Source organism: Rhinopithecus bieti, unplaced genomic scaffold (assembly GCF_001698545.2).
Source record: "Rhinopithecus bieti isolate Rb0 unplaced genomic scaffold, ASM169854v2 scaffold_33647, whole genome shotgun sequence".
Taxonomy (NCBI): Eukaryota; Metazoa; Chordata; class Mammalia; order Primates; family Cercopithecidae; genus Rhinopithecus; species Rhinopithecus bieti.
The window spans coordinates 1,412,914-1,435,116 of NW_016814745.1; the positions used below are offsets into that span (position 1 = coordinate 1,412,914).

At 39.0% G+C, this 22,203-nt stretch overlaps 1 protein-coding gene across 1 annotated transcript in view; it reads left to right on the plus strand.

Annotated features, from left to right (window-relative positions):
- DCP1A (decapping mRNA 1A) overlaps window positions 1-22,203 on the plus strand; it is a 58,251-nt gene that overhangs the window by 1,818 nt on the left and 34,230 nt on the right. The window contains exons 2-3 of the mRNA XM_017851893.1: window positions 1,408-1,448; window positions 3,071-3,198. Coding sequence (XP_017707382.1) covers window positions 1,408-1,448; window positions 3,071-3,198 — 169 coding nt within the window. The remainder of the gene's footprint in view (window positions 1-1,407; window positions 1,449-3,070; window positions 3,199-22,203) is intronic.

The following is a 22,203-nucleotide window of genomic DNA, read 5'->3' on the forward strand; positions in this document are numbered from 1 at the left end:
CCCAGGCTGGAGTGCAGTGGCCGGATCTCAGCTCACTGCAAGCTCCGCCTCCCGGGTTTACGCCATTCTCCTGCCTCAGCCTCCCGAGTAGCTGGGACTACAGGCGCCCGCCACCTCGCCCGGCTAGTTTTTTGTATTTTTTAGTAGAGACGGGGTTTCACTGTGTTAGCCAGGATGGTCTCGATCTGCTGACCTCGTGATCCGCCCGTCTCGGCCTCCCAAAGTGCTGGGATTACAGGCTTGAGCCACCGCGCCCGGCCCACAAAGGCTTTCAATATTTTAAAATTTTACATTGTGGAGTTCTGTTTTAAATTTGAAATACAAGCTATAATAACCTGAATTGAAAAATAAGCTGCTACCATTTATTTGGATCCTGGCATATAGAGCATAACAAAAATCTTTTCTCTCTTTGTTGTTATTTTACAGTGAGTTGTAACTTTGCATGTTGTTTTCTGGTGGGCAAGTTTTCTTTTACTGTAAGACAGTTGATTACCAATTTCTTATAGTAATAACCTAACATTTTAAAGGTAAGAAAAAGCCTCTGAATCCTTAGGAAGGAAAATAATGATATTTAAGCTAGGATGGTACTTCTGGAAGAAATCAAGATGATCAATTTTCTAAATTTTTTAATCCCAACACATTCAATATATGACTAACATTTAAAATGTTAATAATGTGTTGATTACAGTAAAGTATTTAGGTCCATTGTAGGCTGTAAATTGCAGACTAATAAGCTTATTTATTTTTTAAAAAACATTGAACTGTGTTTAAAACCTAAATACTCTTGTCACAGAAAATGACCTATGGTAAAGGCCTCTAATAATTACACTTAGGCAGGGTATACTTTCAGTATTCATGATTCTTCAAGTTCTAAAGATGACAAGCTGGTTTTGTTTGGTAGGAATTCTTAACCACAAATTTTGCTAGTTGTGAAAATATATGAAAACTCCCCAGTGATGAAACAAAGTATCCTATAAAAAAAATTTCATTCCTTTCCTTTTTTAAAATTAACTTGGATAAACTTTAAAAGAGAAGAAATTGCAGTATACAGGACCTTAGCCTTGAAGTTAAGAAATCTGGCTAAAACATTTTAGCTATAAAAAGTGAAGGTTTATTCTATGATTTTCTCCTTTACTAATTAAAAAAGAAAAATGCTGCAGATACAGATATGTTACTGGATTAAACATTGCATATGCTTATGTATGCATCAGCACTGAAAGCATACATTAGAAATGGTAACCACAATTTGTGGAATGAGAGGGAGACTTTATCTGTTTGAAAGTGGTTAATTTTATAATAAATGAAATAAAACAAGTTGATCTTAAACGTGAAGCATTACTTCTCCATTGGGACTATTTGGGGTCTGATTATGGGGAAAAAAACTAATGGACTCATTGTCTTTCATAGGAGAAAACTGATATAGAAGGGACCTTATTTGTATATCGAAGGTAAGTTTTAAAATATGTGTATTTGTTTTAACAGTCTGATGGTGAACAATGTCAAACGGTTCAATTCTGTTGTACATTTGTCTTTGGAACCTTCCTGCTAGTCCCCTTCAAGTTTTCATCTTTCCCTAGCTGTGAAATCTTAACCAGGTTCTTTCTTTTCTCTGAGCCTTTCTGTGATTCAGAATAAACTGAACTAGAATTTATATTAACAGTCTAGCAAAGCAATTTCAAAATAATAATGATTGAGTCTAAAACAGATACCTGCCTCTCTCTCCCTACCCCCATATTAGAAAGAAAAAAAAAGATATATATTTGGGGAAAAGACAATACATAGACTAGCTCTGTAAAATAATGTTATTGAGAGGTCAATCCCTCTGTTGTTTCATTACTACATGGGTGATTGTCTTTTATGACTGGTTCTGTCCTCTTTCCCAACCCCCAGAAGTTCTAGATTTCGTACAGTATCTTGTTTGAGAGTTCTTTAGAAAGCTTGGATTATTCATAATGGCATATTTTTTATTTTTAACTTATTCAAAAATTCATTATCTTTAAGATTGGTTTGCAAATTGCAACTTTTTTGTTAGGCAGCTTTTGGGGCCTAAAGACAACTGACAGTATATGATAGTCATGGGGTGCTTGTTTTCCTGGATTCCTCTAAGGTCTTACTCTGACAGGGGCAGGTTCCTTCCCTTGTTTTCTAAAGCTTGAGTCAACAGGAGTTATTACTGATATCTGGTCTTTTCCCTTTTTTTTGTATTGAGTTGCTTTTTAAGGATTGCCTTTCTCCATTGATGCCAATTTAAAATAATTTGTCAAATACTCTTTTAAATTTTGATACAAAGCCTTGAGGTCTTATCTAAATGCACTCATTTTTTTTTCTTCTTTTAAGTGTAGTTCTTTGATATTTGTACACCAAGCTCTTCTTTCTTAGACACTTTGTTTGTTCGCTGCTATTCATCTTTCTCCTTTTAAAAAGAAAGGGATCGGCCAGGCGTGGTGGCTCACGCCTGTAATCCCAGTAATCTTGGGATGTATGTGTGAAAAAAGTAAGACAGAAGCTCCATTTGCAGGGGGCTTACATCCTAGTGGGGGGAGGACAATAAATATTAAAAATAAGTGGTGTGGATAAAAGAGGAAGGTTAGAGGTATTGAGCTTGGGAACATTAAAAAGGGTAGTTCAAGTAGGCCTCATGAAAAAGGTGACATCTGAACAAAAGCTTGCAGGAAATGAGATAGCTGTGCAGCTTCTGGGGCAGTAATCCGGGAAGAGGTCTTTAGGTAGAAGCACACGTGCAGAGAGAGTGGCAAGGAGCCCAGTGTGGCTGGAGAGGAGGAGGTGGGGAAGAGCCATAGGAAATGAAGTCAGAGGGGGAATACATCAGGTGGGGCCTTGGTGGCCTCAGTAAGGACTTTGACCTTTACTCTGAGAGACTGTCTTTGGAGACTTCTCATCAGAGGAAGAGTATGATCTGACTTAAATGTTTTGTTTACAGGTGTAAGTGCTGATAATATTGTATGTTCTAACGTACTATTTTCTGAAATGAAAATAAAGCACATAGTAGATAACATTTCTACAGATTAAATGGTAACTGCATATTTTTTTTTCTTCTATAAAATCTAAGGTCAGCTTCCCCTTACCATGGTTTTACCATTGTGAATCGACTAAATATGCACAATCTAGTTGAACCAGTGAATAAAGATTTGGAATTTCAGCTCCATGAACCATTTCTTCTGTATAGAAATGCAAGCTGTGAGTATATCTGTTTTATTATAGTTATTACGTTTAAAATTGAGTGACTTTAGTTTCTATCAATCCATTATTTAGGAAGCTTCAAATTACAAAACAAAATATGGACTATACTTTATGATTATAAATGAGTCTGTTAGAAAGATCAAACATTTTAAACTGGGCTCTGAGACCAGACTTGGTGTCTCACGCCTGTAATCCCAGCACTTTGGGAGACCGAGGAGGGCGCCCAGGCCAACATGGTGAAACCCCATCTCTACCAAAAATACAGAAAAAAATTAGCCGGACTTGGTGGTGGGCGCCTGTAATCTCTTGAACCTGGCAGGTAGAAGTTGCAGTGAGCCGAGATTGTGCCATTGCACTCCAGCCTGGGCAACAGAGTGAGACTCTGTCTCAAAAAAATAAATAAATAAACCGGGCTCTGAAACTAGAAACATTCTTTTGTATATAATTTAGTTTACTATTTCATTTACTAGCACTACATTTATGTTGTTGGTTTATTAAAATAAGGTTTATGCCTTTGTTTTTTTGCAGCTGTGGACTATCAGCTGCCCACATCCCTGAGCAGCAGAATTTAGTTTGGGACACACAGGATGGGAGCAGATACAGATAATTCTTTCCACAAAGAAAGTATTATTTTTGCCCAGAATAGTGGTGGTGGGGTTTTTTTTAAAGATATTTATTACTTTTTCTACTTTATTTTGTCTGAATATGTTTCTAAGTAGGGTTTTTCTATCTGTTTAATTGAGTGTCTACTGGTTACCAGCACTGAGCCAAGAGCTATGGTGCTTTAATGTTAACCATACAGTAACCTATGTGCTGTAGGCAGGCAGTTAAGTCAACTGAGACTCAGAGATGCAAAACTATTACTCTGTTGGAGAGTTAGGATTATAACTCTTCTGCTTTTTAGTCGAGGGTTCTTTCAGGCATTTTTACAGCCTCTAATAATAATTGGATGCAGTCAGCAAAGCTAGATTAGCTCTTCCAAGAAACTACAGTACTAAAAAGTGTACTTGATTCCAGTATGTTGATATGGATATTGAAGGTATGGGTGTTTGAGGACAGTTTGTTCTACATTGACTATAGGGATATCAAAACTGGTTATGGTAACGATTGTGCTCTAATTATCATCTAAGGATATAGTTGGAGAAATGTTGCTTCTAACTTAAAAAGTAAAAGTTAATGTGTTTGGATTTCACTTGGCTGAGAAGTAATTGGTCTTGGGGGATGTCTTCGGTATAAAATAGAAAAGGTTACTAGAAATTATGTACCCCTTAATTCCCTGAATGAGAAGTAACAAGGCCTATTTTAAAGCTAGAAACCCCCAAGTTCTTTTCCGTAGCACACTTTTAAGTATAAGTGAAACAGTTTCTGTCTTTTGACTTCTCAGTAAACTGTTTGTCTAGGTAATTACCTCTCAGATTTTAAATTCTGTGGACATATTAGACATGCTTTGTAATACCTGTAAGTTCAGATGGATTTATTTAAACTAATGTTAACAGTATAATTATTTCAGATTGCTCTTTTCTTTGGACGGAATATTCCATTAGAGGGAAAATTCAGCTGGGCACAGTGGCTCACGCCTGTAATCCCAGGACTTTGGGAGACCGAGGCAAGTAGATTGCTTGAGCCCAGAAGTTCGAGAGCAGCCTGGGCAACATGTCAAAACCCCATCTCCACAAAAAAATAGAAAAATTAGCCCGGTGTGGTGGCACACACTTGTAGTCCCAGCTACCCAGGAGGTTGAGGTGGGAGAGTCGCTTGAACCCAGGAGGTCATCGAGGCTGCAGTGAGCTGTGATCGTGCCACTGCACTCCAGCCTGGGCAACAGAGCAAGACCCTGTCTCAAAAAATGAAAAGAGGGTGGGAGAAATTCTCCAAAGAAATACAGATCCAATTTTTTTTTAAGTGAAATAGGCTTAATTCTTTTCTTTACTACCTGGAAACTTAATCTAGCCATCACTCCTAAGTGGTTTGATTATTAAAGTAGTCAGTAGGGAAAGTTATCTGGACCCAGTTACCATTTAGCATAAACCTGAGATGAATTGTATTTTTTTCACAAGTCCTGTGAAATTCAAAGTGTGACATAACACAAATATAATTGAACCGTGAGTAACTAGAAGCTAACTAATCAGAGCTTCAGTCGTCTGGAATTATTTTTACAGTTCATGTGTGTAAGAAATGAAGGCAAATTATAAGAAAACAAGCTAATACTAGGTTTTATTTTCTAAAAGTCAAGCAGATATCCAGAGAATAACCTGGGGTCAGCCTTAAAATGTCAGTATTTTGTAACTTTAACTCCACTGTAGTATCATAGGTTGAATTGTTTTAATGAGACCTAAAATCATCAGGAGTATTTATTATGTTAGCTAGAACATTCTTAGGGAGAAAGTAAACTCATGCATTTTACTTTAGAAAATTCTCAACTGATTGAAGCAAAAGTTTTCTTAGTTGAACAGAAAACTCACTTAACCAGGTCATTTCATTAGGGAAATTATTTAAAGGAATAGCTTTATTGGAGAGAAGTGATAAGACAACAGAAAATGATTTTGTGCGTGTTAAGGCCTCTCTTGAGTGTGTGTTTTACCTACCTAGTCTTAAAAGTGGAAAATAGTCTTGTCAGGTCAGCAAGCTATTAAGTTGTTTAGGGATTTGTTCTTTAAATAAAAAGTTAGTATCTGATTATGCATACAGGTAATTATACCTGATTCTGTGACTGCTCTTCTGCCATTCTCTTGGGAAGTACCACCAAGACACCTGACCCATTTACTCAAGTTACACCTTCATATCCAACTTCCTTCATTCAAATTAATTTTTGGAGTTAATGTACTAGAACAGTGAACCATAACTTTTTTTCAGTTCTAAGTTGTTTTATTTATTTTTATGAGTCTTTCTTTATAAAACAGGCCAGCCTACACCCACCCTACTCCTCAAGAAAAAGATGAAATCTTACAGAGAAAATTCTTACATTCACTAAGGGCTTAGGCTTGGTGATTCTCTTAAATCTTTGTGGGGAAGTGGTGCTGGTGGTGGTGCTGGTGGTGGTGGTGGTTGTTTTCAGAAGACAAGGTCTCACTGTGTTGCCCAGGCTGGTCTTGAATTCCTGGGTTCAAGCAGTCCTCCCGCCTCGGCCTCCCAAAGTGCTGGCATGAGCCACCATGTCCAACCTCTTGAATCTTTTGGGAACAGTGTATTTTTATTCTGTGCAAGGGCCTTTGGCAGCCACAAGACTGCAGTGGGACTACAATGAAGAATGGGGAGGTTATAAGTTCTGGAGTTATTGAGTAACAGTGATATTTCTAGCACCTTATTTCTGATCCTCAGCTTACAGGTTGAGAAAACAAGAGGCTCAGAGTTGTTTAGGAACCTGCTCAAGATTCGCAAAGGTAATAAGTGACAGATGCAGAATTCAAGAGTAGGTCTTTCGGGCTTCAAGGCCAATGTTCTTTCCAGTCTACTGTAACAATAAAATTACTTCATCAGTCCATATTCTAGAGCAGTGCTATCCACTAAAACTTTGCAATCAGGGAAATTGACAGTTCTGTGTCAGCACTGTCTAATATAGTAGCCTGAAATGTGGCTAGTGCAAATGAAGAACACTTCTTTTTAGTTTATTTAATTTAATTTATTTGAATTTACATGGCTGTATGTGCTGGCACCTGCTGTACTGGACAGTGGAAGTCTAAAGCATGAGTTAATGTGCCGACATACTCTTTGTTGTGCCATACCTGAATCAAACAACTACTTGGGAAGCTTTGGATTAGATTTTTATGCCTCCTATTTAGTCATTCCTTTTCAAAACTTACAAATGATTTCTAGATACAAAAGCTGCAGAATATTTCCCTGAGGGTGGCTTTGCCATGGCAACACTCTTTTGGCATGGAATTTAGTTTGCAGATAAGAATTCTATTCCGGGCTTTGCCATTTTACTGACTACAACCTTGGCTAAATCATTTAAACCACTGATTTGACCTATTTATCTTAAAAGGCCATCATGAAAGTAAGGTATTTTGTTAGGTATTTACAAATACCAAATATCATAGACTGTGTCTCCATCCTAGACTCAACAAATGATCTTATTAGTGAAAGAATCCTAGGGACATCAGTGTCATCCAGGTTCTCTTTTCTTTTGTTTTTTTTTTTTTTTGAGATGGAGTCTCGCTCTGTCGCCCAGACTGGAGTGCAATGGCGTGATCTCAGCTCACTGCAACCTCTGCCTCCTGAGTTCAAGCAATTTTTCTGCCTCAGCCTCCCGAGTAGCTGGGACTACAGGCATGCACCACCACACCCAGCTAATTTTTGTATTTTTAATGGAGACAGGGTTTCACCATATTGGCCAGGCTGGTCTCAAACACCTGACCTCATGATCCACCTGCCTCGGCCTCCCAAAGTGCTGGGATTACAGGCGTGAGCCACCATGCCCAGCCTATCTCTTTTTTTTTTTTTTTTTGAGACAGAGTCTTGCTCTGTCACCCAGGCTGGAGTGCTTATGACGCAGGCCTGTGATATGCTTCTTCCTATCCCTTCTGATAGTACCATGCACGAGCTGCAGGCTCTTTGTGTCTCTTTACAAGTATTGTTTTCAAATGTTACAGGGGTCATTACTAGAAAGCCTGAGGTATACATTGGAAAAATATATATATTAAAAATGAGAAGTCTTGGCCAGGTGTGGTGGCTCACGCCTGTAATCCCAGCACTTTGGGAGGCTGAGGCGGGTGGATCACCTGAAGTCAGGAGTTCAAGACCAGCCTGGCCAAGATGGCAAAACCCCCATCTCTACTAAAAATACAAAAAAATTAGCCGGATATGGTGGTGTGCACCTGTAGTCCCAGCTACTCAGGAGGCTAGGCAGGAGAATCGCTTGAACCCAGGCAGCGAAGGTTGCAGTGAGCCTAGATGGCTCCACTGCACTCCAGCCTAGGAGACAGAGCAAGACTCCATCTCAATTAAAAAAATAAAAAATAAATAAATCTGGGCTTTGGGTTAGAAGGAAGATGTCTACCTGAAAAATAACCATGGGTCTTCCTTCATTTAAGGTTCGAGTTGTACCATTCATTTGGTGTCATTTCTTACCCAGGTCAAGAAATTAACATAAAATTAATCATCAGCTGGTGATTACTCTAGGGCATCTGGCAGAAGCAAATGTAGATCCCTTCTGGCAAGATACATTCTTAGCCCAGGTTGTCCAGGAATATCAGACATGTCTCATGGTCTAGAATTACTAAATATACAAGGAAATACTTTGCAGTGAATGAAAGGTGGCATACAACAAACAGCAGGATTATACAACCCTTCCCAAAGACTTTAGTTCATGGAAGCTAGAGACTCTAATAGATGTAAATACCAAATACAGATTATAAAATAGAGTAAAAAGAAAGAACAGCAAATGTGAAAAAAGAATAAAGGCCCTGCGCGGTGGCTCACGCCTGAAATCCCAGCATTTTGGGATGCCGAGGTGGGTGGATCACCTGAGGTGAAGAGTTCGAGACCAGCCTGCCCAACATGGTGAAACCCCGTCTCTACTAAAAATACAAAAAATTATCCTGGTGTAGTGGCAGATGCCTGTAATCCCAGCTACTCAGGAGAAACTGAGTCAGGAGAATCGTTTGAACCCGGGAGGCGGAGGTTTCAGTGAGCCAAGATCACGGCACTGCACTCTAGCCTGGGCAACAAGAGTGAAACTCTGTCTCAAAAAGAGAAGAATAAAATGCTGCCAGGCACAGTGGCTCACACTTCTAATCCCACTACTTTGGGAGGCCAACGCAGGCAGATTACTTGAGCCCAGGAGTTCCAGACCAGCATGAGCAACATGGCGAAACCCCGTCTCTATAAAAAATACAAAAAATTAGCCAGGCGGACCTGGGAGGCTGAGGTGGGAGAATCACCTGAGCCCGGGAGGTTGAGGCTGCAGTGAGCCATGATCACGCCACTGCACTCCAGCCTGGTTGATAGAGTGAGACCCTGTCTCAAACAGTAAAAGTGTAAAAAAGAATAAATGCTGTAAAAAAAAAAAAAAAAAATAGGAAGATTTGAAAAATAGCTGAGTAGAACTAATAGAAATTAAAATTTTAATTAAAAGACACTCTCTACTTGGATTCGACAGTTAATTGGTAATAGCTGAAAAGAGAATTGGTGAGCTAGAAGAGATATCTGAGGAAATCCAGAATGTATCCAAAACAAAGGACGAAATGGAAATACGACAGAGTGATTAGAATTATAAATCTAACATTTGATGGATAAGAATTTCAGAATGATAAAGCAGATTTGTAGAGAGGCAATATTTGAAGAGTTGATATCAGACTGGGAATTTTCCAGAATCCATAAAAGACATAAATCTCAGATTTAAACAATAGAATGGGCTCCAAGCATAAAACATAGAATATAGCCGGACGCTGTGGCTCACACCTGTAATCCCAGCACTTTGGGAGGCGTAGGCAGGCAGATCACTTGAGGTCACGAGTTCGAGACCAGTCTGGCCAACATGGTGAAACCCCATCTCTACTAAAAATACAAAAATTAGCTGAGCCTGGTGGCGGGCACCTGTAATTCCTGCTACTCGGGAGCCTGAGGCAGGAGAATCGCTTGAACCCAGGAGGTGGAGGTTGCAGTGAGCCGAGATCATGCCACTGCACTGCAGCCTGGGTAACAGAGTGAGACTCTGTCTCAAAAAAATATGTATGTATGTATATATATGTATACACACACACACACCCAGACACATTCTGATATCAAAGACAGAGAAGCAACCAAAGGTTGCTCAAGATTAAGTGTTTTACAAAGGCACACCAGTTAGACTGACGGCATATTCCCTAGTTGCAGCTACTGGTTTAGCAGGCAAAAGAACAATATATTCAGAGGACTGAAGAAAAAAACAACCAATAATTCAGTAATCCAAGAGAACAAAATATACTTTTCAGCAAAAACAACAGCAGTTGTCTCCCCAGATTCTTGCCGTAGCCACATGTGTTTATTGAGCATTTGCAGCGTGTAACTGGTAAAAGCAGACAGAACTGGTTTTTCTTTTTCTTACAGCTAGATGCTCTACAGTATAACCTGATTAACTGAGAATATTAAGATACGGGTTTGTGGTACCATCAAGCTCTATGAAATAGGTTCTGGCTTTTAATGATTTTATTTTGCAAAAAGCAGTAACAAACTAAAAGCTGTTCAAACCTAAGCATTCCAAGATTGTGATTATGGCAGATAAATTGATTAATAAGGTTTTGTATATTCAAAAGATTCCACTGCAGAACATAAATAGGATATCTTAACTTTCAAACCAATAAAAACCAGGAAGTGGGAAAAAAGTAAATAGAAACCATGGGAAAATGAAAGCCCAGAATAAAATGGCAGAAATCAATCAATTTAGAACAAATGTTAAGTGAACCAAACTTGCCAGTTAAAAGACTCAGATTGGATAAACATGTAGAATTTGCCTACATACTGTTTTAATATTTTTAATTATTTTTCTTTCTTTATTTTTTAGAGACAGGTCTCGCTGTGACACCCAACCTGCAGTGCAGTATTATGGCTCTGCAGCCTCAGCCTCTGAGGCTTGAGTGATCCTTCCATTTCAGCCTCCCAAGTGGCTGGGACCACAGGTGCACGCCACCACTCACAGCTAATATGTTTTTATTTTTTGTAGAGACAAGATCTCTATATTGTCCAGGCTGGTCTCAAACTCCTGGGCTCAAGTAGTCCTCCTGTCTTGGCCTCCCAAAGTGCTGGATTACAGATGTGAGCCACCACACTTGGCCCTGTATGCTGTTTTCAAGAAACTTTAAAAACCCTTAAGATCCTGGAAAGGTTGAAAGTAAGCAATAGAATGAGATTTATCAGGCAGCTATCAAGCAAAAAAGGCTGGTATCTGTGTGAGTCATACATGGTAAACTGTAAAGCAAAAAGCATCATTAGGGGTAAAAGTTACCACATAATGATGAAAGGAATAAGTGACCTAGAAGATAAAATAATTTTGAATGATACATACTTAGTGTATGTCAGAATTGCAAATTGAATGTTAAAAGTCCATAATTATAGTGACAGATTTTAATAAGCCACTTTAGTAATTGACAGATAAAGCAGACAATTTTTTTTTTAGAGATGAGGTCTTGTTTTATTGCCCAGGCTGGTCTCAACCTCCTGGCCACAAATGATCCTCCCACCTTGGCCTCCCAAAGTGCTAGGATTACAGGTGTGAGCCACCACATCTGGCCACAGACAATAAAGTTACTGGATAGTTGAACAATACAGTTAACAAACCTGATACGATGGACATATAAAAAAACCCTGCTGGCCAGATACAGTGGCTCACGCCTATAATCCCAGTACTTTGGGAGTCCGAGGAAGGTGGATCACGAGGTCAGGAGTTCAAGACCAGCCTGGCCAAGATGGTGAAAACCTGTCTCTACTAAAACTACAAAAAATAAAATAATTAGCCAGACGTGGTTGCAGGCGCCTGTAATCCCAGCTACTCAAGAGGCTGAGGCAGAGAATTGCTTAAACCCGGGAGGCAGAAGTTGCAGTGAGCCAAGATCACACTACTGCACTCCAGCCTGGGCAACAGAGTGAGACTCTGTCTCAAAAAAAAAAAAAAAAAAAACCCTGCTACTCTCAGTGATGAAAATTTTGTCCAGTTCTGCTACTGACATTAACTGATGATAAAGTATGTCTGAGAAGAAAAAAGAAAAAAAAATCCTACTTCTAGCAATTAGAGAATTTGAGTTTTTTTCGAGTATATATTAGAGGTTTATAAAAATTGCCAAATATAGGCCATTCATCCAAAGAATTTAGGGAGGAAAATAGGGAAATCTGAGTAAAGTTGAAGGAAAATAAGGAGTAGAAATTATTGCAAAAAGTAGAAATTTCAATAGAATAGAGCAGATCAACAAAACAAAAAATTCCACTATAACATGATTGAACAACAATCATTAAAAAAACAAGGGGAGGTACAATATGCAGTATTAGAAATAAAAATATAAATATGTTCCAACTAAAGGCAGAGAACACGCATTTTTAAAAACAAGCCACTGTGAAGAGCTTTTGCCTATAAATTTAAAACTTGGATGAAAGACAGTTTCCTAGGAAAACATAGTTTAACAAAGATTACTTAGGAATAGATAGATTTGAAAGGGCTCATAAATAAAATAATTGGGCCAATAGACTAAAAATCTCTCTCATCACTTCTAAAGAAAATGCTGAGAGGAATGTTCTATTCAGTAAATGGTACTAGGACTGTTAGTTCTCCATGTGGAGACCAGCCTCTGAAAAGGCAGCTACAGGGTTCGTACACTTCTGGTCTAATCTTCAAGGGAAACTTGTCTCCAAAGTCCGCTCTTCTGTGATGAGGAAATCACGCTTCTGTGATTCACTATTCCCTCAGCAAGGTGGTGAGCCTATTATACATACCTGCTACAAGCAACATACCTCACTATTAGGTTGGTCCAAAAGTAATCGTGGTTTTTGCAATTAAAGTAATGTCAAGAACCACAAATATTTTACACCAACCCAATACATACCTGCTACAAGCAGCACACCTCACTGAGTAGCAGCACACCTCACTGAGTAATCCTTCTCTTAGAAGATGTTTTTCCTCAAGACCAGTATCAGAGGTGTTTTGATTTTCACTGTGGACACCTCTTAGGAATAAAGTAGTAATGGGGAATCTTTTTTAAATATCTATATGCTTACCTATCACTTAATTACAAAATGCCCCAAGAATATTCTGTAAAGTGTGTTCTAAGGAATTTTTTAAGAATCTAAACCTGGCATGTGAATCAATAACAAAGTACAGTCATGAGTCACTAAACAACGGGAATATGTCCTAAGAGATGTCATTAGGCAGTTTTGTTGTATGAACATCATAGACTGTACTTACACAAACATAAATGACGTAGCCTACACACCTAGAATATATGGTATTGCTTTGAGGCTACAAACCTGTATAGCATGTTATTGTACTGAATGTGAGAGGCAGTTGTAGCACATTGGTAAGAATTCGTACATCTAAAAACATCTTAAGAGAAAACGTACAGTGAAAATGTGGTATTATAATCTTAAGAAACCACTGTTATGTATGCAGTCTGTCACTGACCAAAGCAGCATTTGTGGCGCATGACTTGTAAAAGCAAACAGAACTGATTTTTCTCTTTCTTACAGCCAGACAGTCTACAGTATAACCTGGCTAATTGAAAGTATTAATAATATAGGTTTGCAGTACCATCAAGCTCTATAAAATTGGTTCTGGCATTTAATGATTTTCTTTGGCAAAAACTATTTCAATATTGCATTTTAGGCCAGGCACAGTGGCTCATACCTATAATCCTAGCACTTTGGGAGGCTGAGCCAGGCAGATTACAAGGTCAGGAGTTTGAGACCAGCCTAACCAACAAGGTAAAACCCCATTGCTACTAAAAACACAAAAATTAGCCGGGCATGGTGGCACACGCCTGCAATTCCAGCTACTCAGGAGGCTGAGGCAGGAGAATCACTTGAACCTGGGAGGCGGAGGTTGCAGTTAGCCAAGATCGCACCATTGTACTCCAGCCTGGGCAACAGAGCGAGACTCCATCTCAAAAAAAAAAATTGCATATATATACTCCATCTCAAAAAAAAAAATATATATATATATATACATATAGCGTTTTACCTGGTTTTAACCAAGGTAATTATTTAACTTAGATACATACCTTAATTCAGTGACATTTATTGAATATGTCATTTGCCAAGCACTTTACCAGCTGCTATATCATATAGATTAAAACTACTGAACTACTGTGCACTTTTAAAGAATTTTATTAATTTTTTTTAGTTCTTAGGCTCTATTGTATTTTCTTAGAAAATTATAAACTGAAGTTACTAAAGGACGTTAGAACTTTCTGTGTCAAAACTCTACCTTCTTGGTAAGGGTCAAGATTCTTTTTTTTTTTTTTTCTGAGACAGGGTCTCACTCTGTTGCCCAGGCTGTAGTGTTCAAACGATCCTCCTTCCTCAGCCCCTGCCCTGAGTAGCTAGGACTATAGGTGTGAGCTACCACACCAGCTAAATATTTTTCTTTTAAATAGAGATAGGGTCTCTACAAATTTTTTGTGGTGATAGGGTCTTGCTGTGTTGACCAACCTGGTCTCCAACTCCTGGCCTCAAGCGATCATCCCACCTCAGCCTCCCAAAGTGCTCGGATTACACTAGCCACTGCACCCAGCTGGGTCAGGATTCTTAATGAAATGTGCTACTACATTAAGCCCAAAGCTATGCACGTTTATTCTTAAAACAACCCCCTGTAGATTAATGATAAAAATTAAGGATTTAAGGTCTGTGATTTGAGAGTTATTGGTTGTAAATTTGAATGACTGGGCTAGTAATAGTGACAATCTCATCTACCAGAGAGACAGTAAGGGTATGTACATATTTTTTCTTGGTCATTTTCAGCGGCAGTACTCATCCGTTGTTTGGAAAGAGTATATAGTCTTGATGTTCTCTTCTCAGACCTTATTCTCGCCATAGACCAGTATGTAATGGTAGTTTTAACCAAAAACAATGATAATTTTACTTTATGTGCATGTTAGATATGGCATCTCTTTACTGGAAGCTAATCATTTATAAGGACAACTTTTTCATGTTTCCTCCACCCTAAGGCATGTATCTCCCACTTAATGCCACTTTTTGCATTTTTTAATGTTTTCTGTAAAACCAAAAGCAGTTTTGGGAAAATGGACAAAGCCCTTTTCAGTTTTTCAAAAGAACACAAATATTTCCCGAATTTTATTTTACCTTGACAGGTTTAAACAATTACAAGTTTGTGGTTTGTATGAAACACTTTCAAAGTGATCCTATGTGAGTAATATCTAATCTGAAATTTTCTTAAAAAGGTGTTAATGTCATATAGCTACTAGTCTAGTATGTTGCTCTTTAGCCTGCTTAACCAAAAAAGACAATTATCTCGTAAGTATAATTTAAAATGTCAACAATTATTGCTATTTAATATTTTTAAGAACTTACCTCCAAAAGCCAGAGAGAAGTACCCCTTCGTTTCTGCTTCACTTATCACTTTTCCTTTATATCGGGCATCAATCTCTTGATATATAGTGTTTTTAAGTAAAATTAGATCACTAGAAAAAGTAGGAAGGTTCATTTCCATAGTGTTGAAAATGCCGCTGCCAAATGGAAAGTTTTAGTAAAAGAAATGCTGTAGTGTGTGCTTTTTTTGTCTCTCTGCTTGTCCTTTCTCAGTTCAAGGGTAAGACTCTAAACAGTAGAGATGGTAGGTGGCTGTTGGCATTTAGAGCAAATCTTCAGACTTTTAAAGCACAGTGCAAGAAATTTCCTTACAAGATAAGTTTATAATTTGTCCAGTCCAAAAATGTGAGTTCTTCCTCCAGACTGAAAGAGGAATTCATAAACAACAAGAAAATTTCCGTGGTTCATTCTTTGATACCTTTGAATTCAGTGCAGTTCTTCTTTCTTAGCTTGAAGAAAGGCAGTCTTCCACCATCAGCTGCGGCAGTGCTGTGGTTGGTATGATTCTGTAATCAGTGAAGGAGAAAGGGTCTGTGGCAACTGCATTAGTCTGGCCTTCTGGACCAAGATAAGGAAAGAGCCTTGCTGTTGCCACATTTGTAGACTGAAGAGGTAAAAACACCACAAAAACACAGAGGGACTTAAGACTCAGTGGCTGAGTCTGACTCAGTGACACTGTTAGTTCACATGTTTTAAAAATACATACATTACTTTCTGGCTCATTGTAGGCGCTGCTTAGTATTCTGCTAGAGCATTTACCAGGTGCCTTCTTGGTATCTTCGTGAATCCATTGAACATTTCAGAATTTCCAAAGAAGATGCTTTTCATTATGATTCATTAATTACTGACTTTTTCCCCCTCAGGTAGTGTTGTTAGATAAAAGCACTTTTCATCTTTTTTTTTTATTGTGGTGTTATCTTAATTGTAAAGATTGGTAAAGTTAACCATGCCTGTATCATTTATCTCTTTTAGATAATTATATTAAGTATTCAATACTTTGAATGTTATTTATTTTGAGAACTCACAAAGGGAATCATTTTTTGTACCTAAGTGACAGAAATATGTTAACTGTAATATGTAGGTTTTCACCTTCTGTTTACACACTGAAGTTATCTGTGTATGTAAAAATTGAAACAGAGTAACCACTAGTCTTTTTTTTTTTCTTTTTTTTTTTGAGACAGAGTCTTGCTCTGTCACCCAGGCTGGAGTGCAGTGGCCGGATCTCAGCTCACTGCAAGCTCCGCCTCCCGGGTTCCCGCCATTCTCCTGCCTCAGCCTCCCGAGTAGCTGGGACTACAGGCGCCACCACCTCGCCCGGCTAGTTTTTTGTATTTTTTAGTAGAGACGGGGTTTCACCGTGTTAGCCAGGATGGTCTCGATCTCCTGACCTCGTGATCCGCCCGTCTCGGCCTCCCAAAGTGCTGGGATTACAGGCTTGAGCCACGGCGCCCGGCCGACCACTAGTCTTAAGAAGAGAGAAGCTCCTCTGGAGTGTGCAGAATAAACCTTGAGACTGGGCCCTTCGGGTTCAGTGCCCTGGAGGATCCAGGCAGGTCTGAGTCACTTACAAAGTCACTGCTTCCAGGCATGCTCAGCTTTTGCTTTTCTTTTCTTTCTTTTTTTTTTTTTTCTGAGACAGAGTTTTGCTCTTGTCGCCCAGGCTGGAGTACAGTGGCGCAATCTCAGCTCACTGCAACCTCTGCCACCCAGGTTCAAGTGATTCTCCTTCCTCAGCCTCCTGAGCTGGGATTACAGGCACACGCCACCACGCCTGGCTAATTTTTGTATTTTTAGTAGAAACGGAGTTTCACTGTGTTGGCCAGGCTCGTCTTGAACTCCTGACCTCAGGTGATCCACCCGCCTCAGCTTCTCAAAGTGCTGGGATTACAGGCATGAGCCACCACTCCCGGCCTTTGTTTTTTTTTTTTTTTTGGTTTGGTTGGTTTTTTTTTTTTTTTTTTTTGAGGTGGAATTTTGCTCTGTTGCCCAGGCTGGAGTGTGCTGGTGCAGTCTCAGCTCACTGCGACGTCTGCCTCCCAGGCTCAAGTGATTCTTCTGCCTCAGCCTCCACAGTAGCTGGGATTACAGGCACATGCCATCATGCCTAACTACTTTTTTTGTATTTTTAGTAGAGATGGAGTTTTACTATGTTGGCCAGGCTGGTCTTAAACTCCTGACCTCAAGTGCTCCACCCGCCTCGGCCTCCCAAAGTGCTGGGATTACAAGCGTGAGCCACCACACCCGGCCAGCTTTTTCTTTTTAATAAAAGGAAAGCACAGACTAAGCATTTGCTACCAACGTTTTAAAATTACCATATTTTATACATCCATACCTAGATTGCTGATTTTTCTTGTGACAAAATGACATGTGTGGCCACACAGCACTTGGATTCCTGCAAGTACTACAGTCAGCCAGAGTTGTAGGTAAGGCAGGTTCATCACTGATCCCACCACACTCTGAGGTCTCTTATAGTCCGTATTTGTGCTTACAACCCTGCTGTGGATATCAATTAGTAAATTGGTAGAAAAATGTGTAGGAGCGAAGTGAGGGAAAGGAGAGAAAAGAAGTTTCCCCCCTATTTTACACCCCGTCTGACCCATTTCCCAGATCCCTAACTGTAGATTTTTGGAAGCCTAGGAAATGGGAATTCAACTCCATGGAGGTCAAGGGTCATGCTTCCCCCTGCCTTTGTCTTTCCCTTATCATACATAAAAATGATATTTGTGTGGGATACTGGAACGACTAGACTGCCAGTGCAGGGGTTGGACATGTCCAACATTTGGCAGAACCATAATCATTTACACCAACATTCCCCCACCTTTTTGGCACCAGGGACCAGTTTTATGGAAGACTGTTTTTCAATGGATGGGGATTGGGGAATTGTTTCAGGATGATTCAGACACATTACATTTATTTTGCACTTTATTTCTGTTAGTATTGTAATATATAATGAAATAATTATGCAACTCAACATCATGTAGAATCAGTGGGAGCCCTGAGCTTGTTTTCCTGCATCTAAACAGCGGTCCGATCCGGAGGTGATGGAAGACAATAACAGATCATCAGGCGTTAGATTCTCGTAAGGAACCACAATCTAGATCCCTCACATACGCAGTTCACAGTAGGGCTGGAGCTCCTATGAGAATCTAATGCCGCAGCTGATCTGACAGGAGGCAGAGCTCGGGCAGTAATGCTCTGTTGTCTGCCACTTACCTCCTGCTGTGCAGCCTGGTTCCTGACAGACCACGGACCAGTACCAATCCGTGACCCTGAGGTTGGGGACCCCTGATTTACACCACACACTTTAGAAGCTGTACTTTAAGGAGTTGTGGGTACTGTGTGGCAATAGCGATAGAAATCCTAAAAGCAAAGGCAAAACCCTAGTGCAATTCACTGTTTTACTTAGGGTTGCCCATTGTTTAAGAATAAAGCTTTTGCAAGTGGGAGTAATTAGTTGTGATATTGTTGGGTTTATTTTCCTAATTCCTAAAGAAGTTCAATGGTCATTTCATGTGTCTGAATTCTATATTGAGATTATAATGTTAATGGGATAGTGGAAGAAGTATTTTGAGTTAATATATTCAGATTTGATTTAATTTAGACAGAGGCACCAAATTTTTAAATGATGAAGACCTTGAAGAGTAGCATTTTTAAATTACCTGTCCTGAGTCTTTTAATCATTGTTGAATTATTCAATAAGTACATAATACAATTTAAATTTTAGAAATCGGACTCTTTCTCTACCATATTATGTTCGGTGGTGGTCTGAAATGAGTGGGTTTTTTGGCCAAAAGGGTTAAGCTGCAAAGATAATTGAATCACATTTTCCAGCGTTACTTGCAGATATACAGCATCTCATCTACCTAAGTGTTTGTAACATGCCAAAATCTGTTATGATCTCATGTCACTCAGTCTTAGGCTCCATATCCTTTTTCGTGTGTGTTTGTGTGTGTGTGTGTTTTCTGCTCCACTATCTTGGAGCCTTTCTCCCCTTCTCTCTCTTTCCTAACCCTTTGATGTTCCTGGAGAGCCTCCATGCTTATTCTTGTCTTAAAGGAAACGATCTGCCAAGGGAGAGGTATTTGCTTTTTCACTTGCCAGGGCTGACTTTTGTTTATATACCTATTCCATTTTATATATAAAAGTGTATTTGTCTATACCCAAAGCCCGTTTTCTTGTTTTTGTTTCCTGGTGTAAGAGATCTTTGTCATTATTATCTTTAGAAATTGTGTAACTTTTCTTCTCCTTATTTATTTTCTCAAGCACAGAGTTTCAGGAAAAAGAAATTTTATGACTCTTAACATCACTACCAAAAGCTTTTATCAAACCCCTTTTGCTTCGCACCATACTGAGAAAATCTCCAGCCTCCTCAGATCCTTTTAGAAAGTAGGTTAGATCTAAATAATGAATCACAAAGACAACATATGTATGAGAGTGATTCCCAGCTCTGTTTTTGTGACATTTCACAGCATCTCTAGAAGTCGCAAGGGATTTTACAAAGATACCAAATTAATTTGACTTTTCTTGATCTTGTGTGAGCCATGTACCTCTCTCAAGATGAGAAACAGTGAAATATTATATGAAATCATAATAGGTTGGTATATCTTTAAACGGGTCTAAGGAAATAGAAAACTTACTCAAAACTCCAGTTATTAAAATTTCTCAATACAAAATAGTTCAAATACCTTTAATTTTTGTAATAAGTTTTTTTTTTTTTTTTTTTTTATTTTCGAAAGAATGGGACCTTCCTTTGAAAAACAAAGGAAACATTTAATGTTTGATATTCTTAGATGGATTTTGATATTTTTTGTGGAAGGCAATGAAATGTTCTATCACACCTCCTAACTTTTTCTTCTTTTTTCTTTTTTTTTTAATTAAAAAAAATTTTTTTAAATAAACAAGGTCCCACTGTGTTACCCAGGCTGGTCTTGAACTGCTAGGCTCAAGTGAACCTCCCGCCTCAGCCTCTCAAAGTGTTAGGATTAGAGATGTGAGCCACCGCACCCAGCCAACTTTTCAATGTCTTGTCTATCTTGTGCAACATGACTGACTTAGGATAGCTGTTAGCAGTCACAGTGTGTGGTAGGTATCCATTAACTAAGTAGTTTCTTTCATCTTGAGAAAGGCCATTTGTAAAACAGTGTGCCATCATTTGCCATAGCAAAAGGCAATACTATGTTGCCAAAAACCTAAATTCTCTGTGGCATAGTTAATCAGAGAAATTTATTTCAGCAAGTGAATTGTTGGCAGAATGTGTTGGGCCTTAGAGTGTAAGTTCTCTTGAGGGAAGAATGTTTACCTTTGGTTTGAAGAGGAGGTCCTCTGCAGTTTTAGCTATCTGGTGAACTTGTCTGTCTTTCCTCATGAGTGATAGTGACAGGCTCCGTGGCAGCTCCCTGGGCTTTCTTGCCAGTTGCATGCACTGACGGTTTGATATGTTGGCAGACAGAGCTGATTCTTGGATGCGTGTCTGAACCTCTACAGGTCTGCTTTTGGCAGAATCGAGTGTGACTCTTATCCCTTACCCATTAAGCTATCATTATGGCTTTCTTATCTTTATTTCTTCTGCAAACATGCCTTTGAAAGTGTTTGGCTCTTTTTAGGCAGTTTGATAATATACAAAAGCAGAAGGCATGTGCCTTATTTCTAAATTATATTGTATTTCTTCAAAGGAAAAGGGGGGCATCTTAAATGAAGGATTTTCAAAATAAGTTGACAGCTTTGATGGACTTATTGTGATTATTGATAAGAAGTTCTTTCCTAAGAGTTAAATTTAGAAGCACTTGTGAAAATACACTTAATTGCTTCTGTTTAGCACAGAAAAAATTGTGTGTTCCTCTGTAAGCCTGATGTGTTGCATATCATAAACTCTTTTTTTTTTTTTTTGAGACGGAGTCTTGTCCTGTCACCCAGACTGGAGTGCAGTGGCGCGATCTCAGCTCACTGTAGCCTCCACCTCCTGGGTTTAAGCGATTCTCCTTCCTTAGCCTCCTGAGTAGCTGGGATTATAGACATGCATCACCACGCCCAGCTACTTTTTGTATTTTTAGTAGAGACAGGGTTTCACCATGTTGGCCAGGCTGGTCTCGAACTCCTCACCTCAGGTGATCCACCCACCCCAGCCTCCCAAAGTTCTGGGATTACAGGCGTGAGCCACTGCACACGGCCACATGTCATAAATTTTTCTTATCACTGTGTATTGTTTTAGTATGTCCAGATTAATATCGCTTATTGGAGGAAAACAAATTTTTGTATTTGGACTTCGGTGTTTGGGTTGTTCATTAGCCAGGCTTGGAAGAGGCATATTTCAAGAAAGGTGGTCATGTATAATTGCCATATATGGAGTCTTTTTAAAGCCCTGATCTGATTTACTGTAGTTGGAGCAAGCCTTAGCTGCTAAGATCATAACTAAGACCCTGCAGTAGATAATGCTTATTATCTCTGTAACAAGGCTGCTTCTGTGCTCCTTCCATTGAGATGTTAAAGCTGAGTGAATTTATTGACTTACCGTCATGTAAAACATTCCAAAATTACTTGTTATTCATTGGAGTTTGATTCTGTTTGGAGCACTCACAGTGCTTTGACGTTCTGTGAACAAAAGAGGCACTGTGAAAATGGATTCCAAACATGGGAAACTCTTCCCAGCTCGTTGAAGGCTCAGAGACTAGCAAGCCTGGACTTCCTTCAGGTAGTGCGGCCACCTGTGGGACACATGGCCATACACGGGCTCTATAGATTAGAGCAGTTTTGGTGTAATTAGAGGTTTTTCCCTGCCTGAGAAGCCCTTTGTAAACAGCGTAGGATTTTTTCTTGTTCATGATCTTCAATCATTAAAATGAAGCCATTCACTCGCTCTGTGTATCAATCATGTTTTAATTAACTCTGCAATAACAGTGGACTCAAAATTATATTTCTACTGAGAAGGGAACTTTTATATATATAATTATATACATAATTACATTATATACATAATTATATATATAACATATATATATA